The 18,860-nt window shown below is 42.4% G+C and overlaps 1 protein-coding gene across 1 annotated transcript in view; it reads left to right on the top strand.

Moving 5' to 3' along the window:
* LOC308319815 (F-box-like/WD repeat-containing protein TBL1XR1) overlaps window positions 1-17,529 on the top strand; it is a 53,871-nt gene extending 36,342 nt beyond the window's left edge. The window contains exons 5-17 of the mRNA XM_080770008.1: window positions 740-885; window positions 4,135-4,372; window positions 6,779-6,911; window positions 7,044-7,185; window positions 7,895-7,958; window positions 8,251-8,348; window positions 8,546-8,606; window positions 8,813-8,934; window positions 9,719-9,793; window positions 9,946-10,073; window positions 11,226-11,391; window positions 12,352-12,453; window positions 12,815-17,529. Coding sequence (XP_080626134.1) covers window positions 740-885; window positions 4,135-4,372; window positions 6,779-6,911; window positions 7,044-7,185; window positions 7,895-7,958; window positions 8,251-8,348; window positions 8,546-8,606; window positions 8,813-8,934; window positions 9,719-9,793; window positions 9,946-10,073; window positions 11,226-11,391; window positions 12,352-12,453; window positions 12,815-12,841 — 1,502 coding nt within the window. The 3' untranslated portion in view covers window positions 12,842-17,529. The remainder of the gene's footprint in view (window positions 1-739; window positions 886-4,134; window positions 4,373-6,778; window positions 6,912-7,043; window positions 7,186-7,894; window positions 7,959-8,250; window positions 8,349-8,545; window positions 8,607-8,812; window positions 8,935-9,718; window positions 9,794-9,945; window positions 10,074-11,225; window positions 11,392-12,351; window positions 12,454-12,814) is intronic.
* Window positions 17,530-18,860: the final 1,331 nt, after the last annotated feature.

Here is an 18,860-nt window from a genome sequence, read left to right as displayed (position 1 = left end):
CGTACAGTATACTGATCTACAAGCTTACAGCACGACACGTACAGTATACTGATATACAAGCTTACAGCACGACACGTACAGTATACTGATATACAAGCTTACAGCACGACACGTACAGTATACTGATATACAAGCTTACAGCACGACACGTACAGTATACTGATATACAAGCTTACAGCACGACACGTACAGTATACTGATATACAAGCTTACAGCACGACACGTACAGTATACTGATATACAAGCTTACAGCACGACACGTACAGTATACTGATCTACAAGCTTACAGCACGACACGTACAGTATACTGATATACAAGCTTACAGCACGACACGTACAGTATACTGATCTACAAGCTTACAGCACGACATGTACAGTATACTGATATACAAGCTTACAGCACGACACGTGTTTGATCAATCATCATCATAATAATGTATATTACAGGCACAATGTTGTATTTTATTTTATGTTGTATAATTATAATTATGTAATCTGCCATGTATGAAGATTGGGTGTTGTTAGTTGGTTATTCATTTGATCATTGTGAACTGCCATGTTGGTTCAGTGTCTTTGTTTATGTAAAATGAAAGTAAGTATGTCCTGTTCTGCGTGGGGTTGGGCTTCCATGGAAGCAAGACACTTAAATGAAAGAAAAATCCATCAATCAATCATATCTTTCTTCAATCCACTCCACCATGCCTTCATTCCATGTTCCCTCCCGTCTCTGCCTCTGCAGGGTTTTCTCATTCAGCGTTTACCTTTGGCATAGAGAGCCACATCAGCCAGTCCAACATCAACGGTGCTCTGGTTCCCCCTGCTGCCCTCATCAGCATCATTCAGAAGGGCCTGCAGTATGTCGAGGCCGAAGTCAGCATCAACGAGGTGCTTAGACAACGCACACACACACACACACACACACATGCACGCATGCACGCATGCACGCACTGCCACGATTACAGATTTAAGTTGCCAAATAATTGCCATTAACAATTTCATTGTGTTTTTGGCATTGGAAATTGGAACTTTCAGGTTGCCTTTAGGTCTTCGTAATCAAAAATTGCACAGGGTAGATATTGACAAGTAACGTAAATATACAAATAAATTAATGACATTTAAAAAAGAAAAACTTTTAAAACGGATAAAAAAAGATAGCAGCTGATCTACGTGACCCGTTGTAAGCTTGTAGATCTGCTATTTCTGCTTTTTAAACATTTTGACAATTATGACGATTATTGCAAAATAAATATTGCGATTATCTGAAAGACGATTATGTAATTGTGGCACACACACACACACACACACACACACACACACACACACACACACACACACACTGTGCTCAATCATAACGTGTTATTTCCAGTTGATTCTGTCGAGAGAATGAGGTTTCCATCGAGACTCTCTTCCACACCCATTCACCAGACGGGGGTCATGAGACATGAGATTAGGCCTCCGTTAGAGAAGGACAGACAGGACTGTGGTGCATGGGAACCTCCTAAATGAGAAGCCTGTGAGTCTAGTCTGGATCTCAGGGACAACGTTATCGCAGAAGGAGAGAAATGATGAGATTATAAGCAGAGTGAAAGAGGAAGAGAAGGCAGGGGGCTGAATTCTCACACGCACGCACGCACACATGGCACATGCACACACACACACACACACACACACACACACACACGCACACACAGGAAACAGCTGAACAAGAAATATGCAGGGTGCTGCTGGGTGAAATGGAGACAATAAGTGATGATGGAAAGAATGTTTATTAAAATCAGAACCACTAAGCTCCGAGAAGGAAACGAGGATAATTAAAAGAAACACTGTGGAAAAGGATAACGGCACGGAGAATGAGTTTAGCTTTGACCATTGATCAGGAGCATGTGATAAGGATGAACGTGTCTGATGGTGAATGATGTGCTCGTGAAAGTTGTGGAATTGTTTTATTACAAATTGTTGCTGTCGGGTGGAAATCGGTATGTTGGTATATCCACAACCCTTTTTTATTATTTTAAAATAAGTCGTGAAAATAGCCGTTCTATAAACTCACGACACATTGCATCGTGACACGTTGTGAACTTGTAGGTCAAATTCTACATTACTGATTATAAATTGGAGGGCAAACGTTTGGCAAACAGCTTTTGGTGCATTACCGCCATCTCCTGGTGATAGTAACACATTACCACCAGGCAAGGGTTAATGTATTTTTTGAAGAAGGTATAAACAATTTGACTGAATAAATAATGATTAATTCATGCATACTACATTACCGGTAGTATCGTTTTATTGGAGGAACAAGAGTTTATGTGCAGTCATACATGAATGAATGAATGAATGAAACATTCTAGGAATATTTTGGCTTCAGTCCTCCCAGCTCTCTAGCTGTGGGGAATCCCTTTTTGATATACCGGTAATACATAACAAATACACTCAAGAGTCTTTTGAAACGGCTAGTATCAGTGTCGATCGGGTCGGCTGATTGGAAATTAGAATTAAGATTGGTCGTCCAAATGATAATATTACTATACTGAAGTTTTATTATTTATTATTTAACACATTTAGTTTCAACATTTATTATATAATCTGTGGGAATATCTTATATCTCAGGATAAGATTTATCCCAGGTATGAGAAACTATTTAATGGTAAAATGTGAGGGCCTGCATGCTGAAGATTTTGAATGTAAAGTAAAAAATACACTATACTATACAGGAATAGATAATCTGCTGATGTGCTCCTAAAGCAGATCTTTATTCCAGGTCACGGGGAAATGCATTTAGGGAACATAATGAGCAGGAAACACATCAGGAAGGAGGCGGTTAGAAGTCAGGCGAGTCCACTCACACCAGCTTTAAAATAAACGCAGTGTAATATGCTCATTAACGCTCAGAGGAGTTAACACAGTGTTTTAGCAGTGTAATACGTTCTATACCTTACTGTAAATCACTCTGGATTAATAGTGTCTGCTAAATGCATAAGTTCTGACCGCTTCTTAGATAGAGATAAACCTAGTCTAACTGCAGTGTAATGTGCTCTATAAGCTCTATAAGGACTGACCTCTTCTTAGAGAGAGATAAACCTAGTGTAACTGCAGTGTAATGTGCTCTCTACCTCTATAAGCTCTATAAGGAATGGCCGCTTAAAGGAGATGTTCAGAGCCTTGGGCTTTCCCAGGAGACAATTCCAGTTGTATACACAGTAGGCCTGTCACAAAACATTATTGCATAATTGCCTAAAAGCAATTCTTTGAGATAATTCACAATTGCAATTATTTTGTCATCGTTTCCATGTGGAAAAAAGCTGAAATGGCAGATCTACAAGCTTGTAGATCAGCTATCTATGTTTTTATATATGTTTTAAGCATTTTTAAGTATAAAAATAATGAATTGTTATTTGTCATATCTTCCCTGTGCATTGTTTAGATTTCAAAGCAAACGTATGTATACAAATGTATTCTTTATTCACATGTTCCAATGTGCAATGCCAAAAGCACAATTATAAATCGTTAATCACAATTATTCGTGTGATAATGAATCGTTAACTTACATTTGTAACCGTGACAGCCCAAGTTGCATACTGTATGTCATTACATCTCTCAGGGATCCTTGAGGGAGTTCCAGGGGGTCCTCAGCTAAATGATAGTTGGGAACCAAAAATTCCCCCTTATGGGTCTGTAACTCGGTGTACAAAATGGAACCAAAAAGTCCCCCTTATGGGTCTGTAACTCGGTGTACAAAATTGAACCAAATTCCCTCTTATGGGTCTGTAACTCAGTCTCAGAGAATGTACAAATGAAACCAAATGTACCCTTATGGGCCTGTAACTCGGAGAGTGTAATACATGGTTCCATTTGTACACTCTGAGTTAAATGAACATTCATTTTACTATATAAATTAGGGTCCCAGAGATATAAATGCCATTAAATGTCAAACTGAGGATCCTTGAAAAATAAATCGCTGTTACGAATCACTGCTAGAGCCGTGAAAATCTCCTCTTATGGGGGTCCCTGAAATAATCTTTTCAAATGGGGGTCCACAGGCAAGTGTCAATTTGGGGGGTCCTTGACATGGAAAATGTTCGAGAACCACTGACATATTGTAGGTTTTGTAACCGGCCTAAACCCCCTCCTCTTCAGGACGGCACGCTGTTCGACGGGCGGCCCATCGAGTCTCTGTCGCTGATCGACGCGGTGATGCCGGACGTGGTGCAGACGCGGCAACAGGCCTACCGCGACAAGATGGCCCAGCAGCAGGCGGCCGCCTCGACGCCGGCCTCGGCCACCGGGGGCAGCATGCAGGCGGGCAACAACCCCAAGAACGGAGAGAACACCACCACCACCAACGGGGAGGAGAACGGAGCACACGCCTTAGCTAGTGAGTGGAGTAACAAGAGATGCACTGGGTACTGTAATGGGTTCTTTCAGACGGGCATCCATTAATGCAGACGTCTGCCCATTAGGCATGTGAATCTCGTCTCATCTCACGATTCGATACGCATCTCGATGCACTGCCAGCGATACGATACATTAGAGATACATGGAATCCCCTGGCGATACGATGCGATACGATTCTCCCTCTTCCCGATGCGATGCGATGCGATAACCATTTAGTTCAAATCAATGCGATACGATGCGATTCACCCCTCTACCGATACGATGCGATTTGATGGAGATTCATCACAATAGAAAGGATTTATATTAAAGCTCTATTAATTTCCCAAAACATGTAAAAATGCATTACATTTAAATTCAAAGCAATTTATTGTTTTACTGTAGGTTAGTATTATAGCTCTGCATCTCAAACAACCCAAATTATAGAATTATGTAAGTAAACAAAGGGTCTGCTCTCTGCTGGTTATTGTGGAATTGTTAGATTACTAATAATCATAGGCTATAGTATAATAATTATATCTCAAAGGTCAATTTGAGGTTTTGAGTATAGAGGGTTCAAGAGATTAAAATGTAATATCCTATGTAATAGCTCAATTAATGTTACCAACATATAAATAGAAAATAAACAAATAAACAAAACAAAAATGACAGGTCACACTCGTAGTGCTGTCAAACAAGTAGTTTAATCTGCAACACAGTTTAATAATATAATTGCCTAAGTATAGTGGGGGTCCCTGCTTGATCTCTCACTCTCAGCTAAGTGGTCCTTGGCTTGACCTAAAAAACATTGAAGACCCTGGCCTGCATGTATTATTAACGTTATAAATACATAGCAGATGTACAAGCTCACAACGCGTCTCATCCACGCCCCGCTGTGAGCTTGTGGATCTGCAATTTTAGGCGTGCGACACCGTCTTGCTGCAGAATATAAATAAGGCTTCTATCCCAGAGAATAGCAGGGGAAAGCTGGACAGTGGAAAGTTGTGGAACGGTTGTAAACGACTTTAAACGCAAGCAGTACACTGACCCAGCTGTGGCGTTGTTGTTGTTGTACACGTGTGCAGAAGCAGAAGCAGAAGCTTTCTTTAATTACAAATTGATGATCGCGAGTCGCGACGCAGATTCGCGTCGGAGAATCAGCTAGAACAGCTGTGGGGTGTGGATCATTTGCAGCACGCAGCGCTACAGTGAAAAGTCAACTGATCGACGGACAGCTATTTTATAAAGCTAAAGGTTGTGCTTCCTTTGTGCGTGGGGTTCACTTCTGTTCGTCGCGGGTGCTCTTTATAGTCTGTTGTCTCAACGTGTATACTCTGCACAGAGTATAGCTGCGTGCTCGCAGCGCACAGCCGCACACTGTGCGGAGCTGGCTGCGAGAGACCTTTTCTTTCCTTCCTTTTCTGATGGTACGTTCATTGCGCCTCGGAAACACAGGATAGGGTGAAATTTACCATGAAAAAACAGTGCAACCACGGATTTTACCGGTGCAAGCACTCCGCGAACGATCCATCGAGATTTCACCCGTCAATTTTACCGACACACAGTGAATGAACCGATTCACTCGCATCGCGCACGTCATAATCGATGTATCGATACGTATCGATTATTTTCCACATGCCTACTGCCCATGAGGGTTGCGATAATAATAACAATTTGGATTGTGTTGAACCTGTCGCAAGTTGATGATGTCATTATGTCCATGCGTGGTCCAGCCCTATGGAATATAATGGAATGCACATGCTAATAAAAAGTATTTAAAATATTGCTTTGATGCTCATATTATCCTTAGGAAGTATTAAGTTGTTTTTTTATTAGCATATGCATTCCATACATTCCATAGGGCTGGACCATATAGACATATGACATCATCAACTTGCAACAGGAGCAGTTCCTATTGAGTGAAAGATTCTTTATTTATGAAAGAAATAAAATATTGAAGGTGTTTTTATTTTTTTGTTTTAGTTGTAGAGGGCAAGTATAATGTTTTAAGGCATATTTATCTTATTAGCCAGGGATCCTTTTAAGAATTCCAGTTTATTTTCTCTTGCACTTGTGCTTTCACCTCCCTGTTAGACAACCATGATTTGAATTCCAGTTTATTTTCTCTTGCACTTGTGCTTTCACCTCCCTGTTAGACAACCATGATTTGAATTCCAGTTTATTTTCTCTTGCACTGGTGCTTTCACCTCCCTGTTAGACAACCATGATTTTTTTGAATTCCAGTTTCTTTCCCCTTCACTGGTGCTTTCACCTCCCTGTTAGACAACCATGATTTGAATTCCAGTTTATTTTCTCTTGCACTGGTGCTTTCACCTCCCTGCTGTCTAGACAACCATGATTTGAATTCCAGTTTCTTTCCCCTTCACTGGTGCTTTCACCTCCCTGCTAGACAACCACGCGGACCTGATGGAGGTGGATGGAGACGTGGAGATCCCCCAGAACAAGGCCATGGTTCTGAGAGGCCACGAGTCGGAGGTCTTCATCTGTGCATGGAACCCCGTCAGCGATTTGCTGGCATCCGGGTGAGTGAAGTCTTTCCCTCCCTCACTTATTTACTGCGTGTGTCTCTGTTGTTCTTGTTTACTGTAAATCGCTCTGGATTAAGAGCGCTTCTAAATGCCTAAATCGTAAAATTGCAAATGGTCTGTTCTCAGGTCCGGGGACTCGACAGCTCGCATCTGGAATCTGAGTGAAAACAGTACGAGCAGCTCCACACAGCTGGTCCTGAGACACTGCATACGGGAGGGAGGACAGGACGTCCCCAGCAACAAAGACGTTACCTCGCTAGATTGGAATGTGAGTACACGTGGATTAAAGTTCTCAGTCGCCCCGGACACGACCGATTTCAGTCATTTGGATTCCACAATATGTCTTCTATGGAAGCATGTGGCGGACCGTTCACAGCATGTCACACTGTCAAGTGTTGTGAGCTTATAGATAGTCTATTTTCGGTTATTTTGTTATTTTAAGATTAGGATATTTGTTATTTTATGATTAAAGATTATTTCAAGTGCTCAAACTAGTAATAGAAGGTTTAGACGACCTACCACGCGTCACAGACAGTCAGACAGAGAAGGATGAGGCTGGCAGGGCACTGGTAAATTGACTCTATGGGAGCCAACCATGGGCAAAGTCAGGAGGTGGAAAGAAGCGTAGCACCTACAGTACAGTACATAGACGTACTGCGGCAGCTTAGCTAACATCACTGTAGAACCTGACGTTAGATAGGAAATTGTGGAGGGCAGCGATCCAGGAATCCCGAGTTAATGTTGGCTAGACCTCACTCTCGCAGTAACAAACTAAATGACTCAAATCTGTGATTTCTTCAACTGGTTGGCTGTATGGGGATCAGCAACACGGAACAATAATACCTAAATGCCATCAATAACAACCCATTTTCAACCATTCAATTTTATTTTGCTTTAATTCATGAGTAATTCACAAGCCTCACACTTTCACACACAAAATATGTATTTTTCTAACGTCTCCTTCCTCTCTTTGACAGAGTGAGGGCACACTACTAGCAACAGGTTCCTATGATGGCTTTGCCAGGATATGGACCAAGGATGGTAAGACCAGCAAACTAACACAGGTCCTGAATTTCATCAGGATATTTAAACAGGATAATGGTTTTGTCAACAGGTCTCTAGAGTTTGCTTTAAGCTGTGCAGAGACTGCCATCTAGAGGCACATTTGTGTATGTCAATAAAGGAATTAACTTTAGTTTGGTTGCTCAAATCTAATGCTTTGTACAGTTCAATTACTCTGTGTTCGGCTACAAATATCTCAAAGTGGAAACAATACTCTCTTTTAATCTCTTTTTCTTCTTCTCCTTCTCATCCTACATGTTTTGTTTCATAGGTAACTTGGCCAGTACACTTGGTCAACATAAAGGACCCATCTTTGCTCTTAAGTGGAATAAAAAAGGCAACTTCATTCTCAGTGCAGGGGTAGACAAGGTAAGCGACCGTGTCTTCCAAGCTGTTGCTATTTATTATATCAGATAAGAAACGATTGAGAATAATAACATTGAAATGTCTCCCCAAGGATTCCCAAAGGATTGTTGTGCTGTTTGATTTGATCACAGCACAACGCTGTGTTATGTATTTAACACTAATCCTGTTTGTGTGTGTGTGTGTGTGTGTGTGTGTTCTAGACAACAATCATATGGGATGCCCACACCGGGGAAGCCAAACAGCAGTTTCCCTTCCATTCAGGTACGTGATAACGCACAGTCGCACACCTGTGTTCACCTCATCATAGAGCGTCGCATTTCCGCCCTCGACTAGCGGCCCGGAGAGAATTTACCATCATTTTTAGGATTTGAAATTACGTCTCTATTGTTAGTATTATTCACTATTGGTTTCGACGTACAACTTTTTGACCCACATGGTCTCTCCTCCTCCTCCTCTCCCCTCCTCAGCGCCGGCCCTAGACGTGGACTGGCAGAACAACAACACGTTTGCCTCCTGCAGTACAGACATGTGTATCCATGTGTGTAAACTGGGCCAGGACAGACCCATCAAAACATTCCAGGGACACACGGTGAGTCTGACGGGATCTCTTTTTTTCTTTTTTAAAGATATTTTTGGGGCTTTTTGCCTTTTATTGATAGATGAACACTGAACAGTACAGAACAAAGGTCGTCGGGACTGGAACCCGCGACACGCTGCTTGGTCGGACTACCAGCCCAGGGCCCGTGATCCTTTTCTATTTCTTTACACACACACACACACACACACACACACACACACACACACTTGTGTATTCCTGTACTGCTGACCTCTGCTGGCTGATCCTATGGATTCATCTGCCGCTTCTTTTCAAGGTTGTCACAATTATTACATAATAATCGTATAATCGCAATTATTGGAGATAATCTAGAGACTATTTTGTCATAATTGTGTCCATGGTGAAAAATATTCATACAAAAAATATATATTTCAGTTAATTGTCATATCTACCCTGTGCATTTTTGTATTACAAAGCCTAAAAGGCAAACGGAAATGTAATTTCTATTTATAATGTTCCAATTTCCAATGCCAAAAACACAATTATTTGTGTGAGAATTAATTGTCAACTTAAATGTGTAACCGTGACCGTTGAAACGTGTTGGAGAATAATTGCAGCTTGAGACGTACGCGAGGTCAAAGGTCAATGTAGGACAGACATTGTGTTGTGACCGTCCCCTAGTGCAGGGGTTCTCAACCTGTGGGTCGTGACCCTTCACGGGGTCGCCAATTTATGTGAATGTAAATGAGTGTCTGTTTTTTGTGGCACCTACGTCCTTCATTCTCCTCATGCCTGTCCTTTTAATTCCTTTCCACAGAATGAAGTGAATGCAATCAAGTGGGACCCCACAGGTAACCTGTTAGCCTCCTGTTCAGACGACATGACGCTGAAGGTGAGCACTTTCAAACCAAATTTGGTGTTCCTCAAATGTCTCCTTCCACTTGAAACATTGAAGCCTGTTTCTTTTTACCATTTATAATGTGACAATTGTGGTAAACCTTTACCTGGCTGTCACAGTGAAATGTCTCCCCCTTGTGGCTGCAGATCTGGAGTATGAAGCAGGACTCGTGTGTCCATGACCTGCAGGCCCACAGTAAAGAGATCTACACCATCAAATGGAGCCCCACGGGGCCTGGAACCAACAACCCCAGTGCTAACCTCATGCTAGCCAGGTGTGTACGCGTGTAAAGGTATAGAGGGGTTAAATGTTTAACCCTGGGCGGAGCTTTCAGGTTTGGAATTGTGCAGGTCGAGCATGCAGCATCAATGACTTTCTTCCTTTCCCTGAAATTCAGAGAAGTTCCCATGTTCTACTACATGAGAAGTTTGTACTTCTTCCCTCTGGTAGAAGGTACAGCAGACCAAAGTTGATTCGCTGGTTTAAAAAATCTGGTGTCAACTAAAATGTTGAACGATGCTCTGAAACAACACTGATTGTGAGAGGTTTAAGCACTTTTCAAAAAAACGTACAGGGGTTTTCTTCTGTGTGGGTCCAAAAGTCCATAGTCCAAGTTGTCACACACATTACCGCAGTGAAATTTGTTCTCCGGATTTGAACCATCTCTTCGAGAGGTGAGCCGCAGCATGCGCTGCGCTCGGGAATCATTAGTTTATTCGACCCCCAATCCAACCCATTGATGCTGAGTGCCAAGCAGGGAGGCATTGGGTTCCATTTTTACAGTCTTTGGTATGACCCGGCCGGGGATCGAACCCCCAACCTCCCAGTTTCAGGGCAGACACTCTAACCACAAGGCCACTGTCTGGTTTATTTACAAGCTTGCTAAACTGTACAACCAAGGGGTTTTTCACAGAAAAACATTTACATGTCTCTCTCTCATCCTCCCGTCGCCTCTGTCTTTGTGCAGCACACCGTGGCGCGAGGCATCTGCATCCACACTTATCCTCCCATCTCATCCCACGGATTGAAGCAACATAAAATCTCACGACTGAAACAGTGTGCCCCCACACTGCCAGCGCCATTTCCTAAACAATGAACACGATATGTAAATTAAATTATGATGTTTTAGTAATGATACAATATATTCTTCCTCACAGACTGAGGCTTTAACCTTTGCTTTTATATGAAATATCCAAGAACATAGGGGTTTATGGAAGATGCTTCTGCACATAATGCTAGTTTGATCACTTGAAATGCTCCGATCTTAAAATAAGCCAAAGTAGTCTATTCTACAAGCTCTCAATGCGTCACAGACACATGAGAGCTTGTAGAATAGAAATGCTGGCATCTCCAGAATCCAAATGACTGAAATAAGTCGCGGTCGACTGAGAACTATAATCCATCTCATGCTCTTGTGTTTGTGCAGCGCGTCGTTTGACTCCACGGTGCGTCTCTGGGACGTGGAGCGGGGCATCTGCATCCACACGCTGACCAAGCACCAGGAGCCCGTCTACAGCGTGGCCTTCAGCCCCGACGGCAGGCACCTGGCCAGCGGCTCCTTCGACAAGTGTGTCCACATCTGGAACACGCAGGTACGCTATCGTGTGCTGCAGAGTGACTTTCTGGATGTTATTGGTGTCTTTGACTCTTAGTTTTAGTTATTTTGGCAGTACCGCCGCTATAGGCTTACTCACAGTCACAGTACGCACTGTGCGTTGGGCAACACAGCGCTTCGTGATGCGTTTGGAGCCGGTGATCTACTACCTTTGATGGGTTTGTGTGACACTGTAGTTTAGTGTTACATTTCGAAGCACTTAGAATAGAGGGTATGCTCGTGACATCATCTTCATACCTGGACGTTATGCGGGAACGCCTACTGAGTGTCAAAAAATGACATTACACCAAATCTCATCATCAAAAATGGCCGATCTACAAGCTTGCTGTTTTTGGCCAATGTTTCCTCCAGAATAGGCATGCTGGGGTTCAAGTGGTTACCTGTTGTTTCACTCCTGTGTGTGTCTATAGAGCACATAAGTCCTGACGTGACTCGCTCATCCCCTGGTCTCCCAGAAGTATTTTCTCTATGGAGAATTAAAACAAATCTTTAAAAAGTCTCATAAAAGCATTGTGGTCCAAAAATAAACAAACGTGTCTTGGCGATATTGACGGGTGGGTGGCCGTGTATCATTTATGATAGCCAGTCACTCATATTTGATTCAGTCTGTTTCCAGCTAAACCTTTACTAATTCAGCGGCAGTAACAGTTGATTCTTCATTTCCATCAGATTTGTTTATTTTTGGAACAGTTATTATTTGACGCAACATTTTATTCTATGGGAATGGGATACCGACGTACGTGGCCGGTTAAATCTCACCCGTGGCTCCGACATAAGTGGCCGGTTAAAACACATACGTGGCCGGTTAAGACTCACCCGTAGCTTCGACATGCACACTAAACAAATTTCTTTGCACAAAAACGAATTTCACCTCATTCGTTTTTTAACTTGTAAAACTGTGTGCCAATTCTGTCTTTCCACCTGTGTGTGTCTCCAGACCGGTGCACTAGTTCACAGTTACAGAGGGACAGGAGGGATCTTTGAAGTGTGCTGGAACGCAGCCGGGGATAAAGTGGGAGCCAGCGCCTCGGATGGATCAGTAAGTCCCTCCCCATCAGTTTGAGATCATTATCTCCTCTGCGACCGTGCCTTTCCAATCGTATTCAAATTACCCTTTTCCATTTACTCACTTTAGGTGTAATTCTTAACATCTGTGTCCAGCGTGTAGCTCAGTCTGTAGAGCTCTTACCTTCGGTTTAATTCTTAACATATCTGTGTCCAGCGTGTAGCTCAGTCAGTAGAGCTCTTACCTTTGGAACACAAGTTCATGGGTTCGATCCTGGGCAGTGGGCACCGCCAACTCAGCGGTCAACGGGGACAGACTCACGCATGTTACCGGCTGATACCGACAACAAGCCACTCCAGACCTACTTATCATCTTTTTTTCCTTTTTTTTACAGGTATGTGTATTAGACCTTCGGAAATAGTGCTGCTTGTTGGAAGCCATGGACCGACCATGAATGTGTACATAGCCAAATGACTGTCCCTGCCTGCCCCGTGTACTGCTCATGCCCACTACCATGGCCCCGCCCACTGACAGACAGGAAGCAGGAGAAACAGGAACAGGAAGGAAGCAACCCGACACAGCAGGTCCAGCCGCAAGGATGGATAGACGACAGGATGGAGGCGGAACCCTCTTTCTCTTATCTGCAAAGACTCTGACAGAGATGTGGAAGGGACGTGTTTAAAAAAAAAAGACAAATATGAAAAAGACCAACAAAAAAAAAGACAAAAAAGAGAAAAGAATAACAGATCCATATATGTACCAAAATTTGGAAGCTATTTTGCTTTTTTAAACCATGCTCATCATTGTCATCATCAGAATCATTATCAAAATTGAAAAAAGATTGAAAAAAAGAATAAGTGTTGATCTTTGTTGGTAGTTGGATCTCAATGTGCAGACATATCAACTTCTCCACTATGTAACGGAATGGCAGACAGGTTTTTGAATTTCAAATCTCTTATTTCAGTGTTTTTATATTTTTTATCTTTAGGGGCCAGGTATGGGTCAGATCAGAGTTGCATAACGTGGAGCACACACACACACACACACACACACACACACACACACACACACACACACACACACACACACACACACACACACACACACACACACACACACACATTTACAGTACACACACCAAAACAGCTCTCAAAACTTGATAAGTGTCCTCATTGTGATTTCAAACCAATGTGGCGAACTTACTGATTAATCAGTTTTAAATTGTTTTCTATATTTTTCAATAGTTTCTACGACTGTCATGGGTTTAACATCTAAAGGCATCTAAATTCAGTAGCTGTATTTTTTGGCTTCTTCAGTTGTGTTTTTCAACAGAGGACGTTCTCTGGACTCCCCCCTGGGCGCACAGGACAGAAGATGCTTTAAAACCATTGTCTGAAACATGGTTCCTTTGTGCACTATTTGATCGATCTAGACATTTTTACCTACACCCCCCTTGTGGACTGGGTATATCACAGAGAAGAAGATGAGAAACGGTTGTTCCCTCCTCTGTCATGGCTGATCAGGGCTGTTCTACGTTGGGAGAAGTCAGCTCTGTTATGGCTGATCAGGGCTGTTCTCTCTTGGGAGACGTCAGCTCTGTCATGGCTGCTCAGGGCTGTTCTCTCTTGGGAGACGTCAGCTCTGTCATGGCTGCTCAGGGCTGTTCTCTCTTGGGGAAGTCAGCTCTGTCATGGCTGCTCAGGGCTGTTCTCTCTTGGGGGATGTCAGCTCTGTCATGGCTGCTCAGGGCTGTTCTCTCTTGAGGGACGTCAGCTCTGTCATGGCTGCTCAGGGCTTTCTCTCTTGAGGGACGTCAGCTCTGTCATGGCTGCTCAGGGCTTTCTCTCTTGGGGGACGTCAGCTCTGTCATGGCTGCTCAGGGCTGTTCTCTCTTGGGAGACGTCAGCTCTGTCATGGCTGCTCAGGGCTGTTCTCTCTTGGGGAAGTCAGCTCTGTCATGGCTGCTCAGGGCTGTTCTCTCTTGGGGGATGTCAGCTCTGTCATGGCTGCTCAGGGCTGTTCTCTCTTGAGGGACGTCAGCTCTGTCATGGCTGCTCAGGGCTTTCTCTCTTGAGGGACGTCAGCTCTGTCATGGCTGCTCAGGGCTTTCTCTCTTGGGGGACGTCAGCTCTGTCATGGCTGCTCAGGGCTTTCTCTCTTGAGGGACGTCAGCTCTGTCATTTCTGCTCAGGGCTGTTCTCTCTTGAGGGACGTCAGCTCTGTCATGGCTGCTCAGGGCTGTTCTCTCTTGAGGGACGTCAGCTCTGTCATGGCTGCTCAGGGCTGTTCTCTCTTGAGGGACGTCAGCTCTGTCATGGCTGCTCAGGGCTGTTTTCTCTTGGGGGATGTCAGCTCTGTCATGGCCGCTCTGGGCTGTTCTCTCTTGGGAGATTTCAGCTCTGTTATGACTGAGCAGGGCGGTTTTCTCTTGGGGGATGTCAGCTCTGTCATGGCCGCTCTGGGCTGTTCTCTCTTGGGAGATTTCAGCTCTGTTATGACTGAGCAGGGCGGTTTTCTCTTGGGGGATGTCACCTCTGACGACCAAGTTCAATCTCAAGCCCAAACAAACACCCAAGCCGTTCTGCATTCTGCGTAGTGACCTATGATGAACTGGAAAGTCTCAAGTGGTCACTCACTGCCGTCTTGCTATCGTCATAGACTTGTGCACGCTAATATCTTATTTGGCAACATTACAAAACCAGAAGAAACTCACTCATCGTGCAGTCTGTAGTGTATGTACTGTACTGTATGTAAGATTGAGCCATATAACTGACCAGACAAAAGAAATTTAAAACGGAATTGAATCTGATTCAGTGCCACCTTTCCATTAATCCAGTTGACCAGTTTGCTGTTATCAAAGTGGCCTTTTCATCTCAGTCACAATGATACTCTCAACTCTGTTAAATGAGTACTTCACCCAAGAAATGACTTTATTTCTATTGTTTACCTTCCCGGTGGTGTCTTTGACCCACAGATAATTTTAGTTTGTAAAACGTTCCTTAACGTTGATTGAGGAATCCAAAAATGAAAAAAAACTTGTTGCATGGAATTAATAGAAAAACTACATTAAAGAAATCTGTCCATAAAATCCAAAACACCACTCATATTATAGTTTAGATTATCTTCTGCCGAAGTCCGCTGAAAAACGTCTACTAAATATCGAAAATAAACGTTCTTCTCAGTTAAAACCATGATATTCACGAGCGAAGAATGCAAAGCCATGAAGCCAGGACCCCATGCCAGCAACGTGTAGAGGGCGGATAATTTGGGCCTGATGGAAAATTACGTAATTTTAATATACTACTAACGCACTCATGCCGAGTTTTCGTGCTTTTTAAAAGCTATAAGACTATATGGATGTGATTAATTTATTTCCCCACGGTTTAGCCAATATTAATTAATAATTACATTTGATTGACCAAAATCCACCCAAACTGCCCTTATCCGTGGCTAAAACCACCATCTGAGCAAGTAGCATTCAACTGGAGCTCATTCACATGCAGGTGAGCACGCAGTCTTTCGTGCATGAGCCGATTTAGCCATAAGTGTAAAAGTGCATTTACTTCTTCAATGGTCATATTTTGGGATGGCACTGAAAAAACTTTGAAGCCCTACATGAGCTGCGTTTTGGTGTTTATGGACTTATTTTCGAGATAGTTATGCTGTTGTTAAATCAGGTCTCTGATTAATTCCATTCATCAAGTTTCTTTTTTCTTTTTTTATAATTATATATTTTTTGTATATTTCGTTAAGGAATCTTTTCCAAACTAAAATTCTCTGCGTCAACGACACCACTGGGTAGGTAAGCGGTGAAGTGGGTGAAGTACTTTAAATAGTAAAGTGTCGTCAGCTAATCATGTTAAGTGGTAATCATCAGTGAGTGGCCCCCATGTAGACACTTGAAAGTTACGGTTTTTCAAAAAGGCTGCCTTTACTCCGGAAGTTATAGGAAGTGAAATAAATTGCAATCTGCGTGTTCGCTTCCTTTTTGGAGGAGTTGAAAAGATCCTATCCACGTTCAGACTTGATCTCTTGTGTAAATGCAGCCAAAAATGATATCGGCGTGAAGGTTTTTCCATTGAAGTATAATGGATGATCTTAGCACTAGGATGCTCTTGGGTAATCAGCCCCAGGTCACATTTAGGCCTTTTAAAGTTTAGTCTGTCCTGTTTCACCAGGCACTTGTCATGGTAAAGACTTTCTTCATTTGCACTTATAGCTGTCCAAAAACTAAAACTAAAAAAAAAAAATTGTAACCACATGAGCCCTACTAGTGTCCCAATTCCGGGGCAAAACATTTGGTGAAAATAGATCTACTTGTAGATCAGCTATTTTCGGCAAAGATATTTGGTGCAGAGGGGAAATAAGTACTGAGGCCACACCGGTGAGGTATTGGGTTTACTTTGTTGCTAATTACCACTAGCATCCTGGTCAGCCCATTTATACAAATCATGTATATTTTACATTACTGGTGACTATTTTCCAAATCGAGGAAGCCATTTGGAAATCTACTTGCAACCCAACATATTTCATGTCAATTGAACAAGTCAGCTAAATTATTTTTGTAATTTAATAATGTTTACATACTTTTTCATTAAAGGTACATCGCAATGTATTTGAAGACACCCGCACAACAGTATGCATTTCTCCACCATAAAATTGTCTTATGATTGAAGATTATTTTCCCCCACCCACGCTTTGGAAAATGATTGTCAGCAGTGCAAAGTATCCCTTATCTGTAGTAAATTGGCTAAAGAACGCTATGGTCTTTTTAAAGAAGTAATGGAGGTTCCTGTTGAAACCAGACAAACTACATTTTGATGGTGCTGACCGGTTTAAAATATCGCTGAAGATCAAATATTGAAACTTTTTCCCATCAGACAAGTGGCTGATGAAGAAAAATAAACAAAAAATTCAAAATGTCAAGGTATTCCATTAATGTGTTTCATTTACCCTCCGTTAATTTTTAGTTCTCGCCCACCTGAATTCTAACACATTTTATTATGATGTTCCCTGGACTGGACATTTTATACTCTTTTAAAAAAAAGATTTAAAAAGTACAAACTTTTTTGTAATTTCTTTGTAGATTAAAGTCAACTGATGACGATTTATTGGCGGTGATAATGTACAGCGTGTTCTTTAAGTTGAATGATTTTTGTTACATTGACACTTATTGACTGTAATTTTAGTCAAACTCAGCTGAGATGTTTTTAGGGGTGGGAGAAACCATTAACCACTTCAACCCTGGTATTCATACTTTGGGCAGCTGGTCAGTGAAAGATTTTTCAAATTCATTGGACAATAGCCAATCTTCAAGCTCACACGTCGACACAACACGTGCGCTTGTAGATTGAGCATTGTGAATTTTAGGTAGATTTTTACAGGGCTTAAGTGGTTAATGCTTGGAGGCACCTTGCATGAGATGTGTTCCTCCATTTGTGTGCTCCGGTGAAGAGAAATGTACAATGTTTGTGCTAAATTAATTCTAGGAAGCCGCCTAGTGTCAGAGTGCACAAGGAAGCAAAACAGAAAACAAACCCTCCTACAACAATACTTGGCTTCCAAATAAAACAAAAGTGTGTAGGAGCCCCGCCACAAAAACAAGGACTATTATTTCCCCCCCTGCCTCGGTCTATGGAAGAGTTGATAGCATTTTTGTACGTTTGTATGTGTTGTCCCTCATTGTTTTCTGTGTCAGAATTTTGTATTTTTTGTTGTCCCATGTTTAATAACCCAAAGCACTTGACATGGGTGTCAGCAAGTCATGAGACAAGAGTTAATGGAAACGTCCCGGTGGGAGAATCCCATATCTTCTTTAATAGTATTCTCCCACAGACTGATTTAGTTTCACTCTACAGCCCAAAATTATATTGGTTAAGAGGAAGAGCAGCTCATGATGAAATCTGTTGTGCCTATATGTAAATACAACCATGTCGTTTGGCTGTCGATTATACTTGACACAGCTGAGTCAACTTTTACAGCTGTGGCCACAATAAAGAGCGTCCCATGCGGCAGGCAGCACCCCCCCCAACTTCATCTTGAGTCACATCGATCTGTTGACGATTTAATCCGATCAGTGGAAGAAGAAAAAGTCCAGAATAAAATATATTTTGATATTAACCATTTTTAGTTTTTATTTGTGTGTGGACTTTATCTACGATACGTATAGGAATACAGTATGTGATGAGTATCACGTGTTTTGCCATTGTGTACAAGTGGACAGATGCCATATCCCACATTAGTCATGTGGCTCTGTGACACTTTGCTTTGCACTCTGACTTTCAGACGGACAACTTCAAAGCAGCACAGAAATTCACCATGATTGTGTGCCTCAGTGGCGCAGAGGATAAGTCAAATGATATCCGTAGTATAGTGTACCTAGTAGAAGTGTGCTGGTTCAAACCCCGACATACTCAAATCTTTACTGACACTTTGCATTC

This window comes from Protomyctophum bolini (assembly GCF_963924005.1).
Source record: "Protomyctophum bolini genome assembly, chromosome: 8".
Classification (NCBI taxonomy): domain Eukaryota; kingdom Metazoa; phylum Chordata; class Actinopteri; order Myctophiformes; family Myctophidae; genus Protomyctophum; species Protomyctophum bolini.
This window is presented reverse-complemented; position numbering and strand designations above follow the sequence as displayed.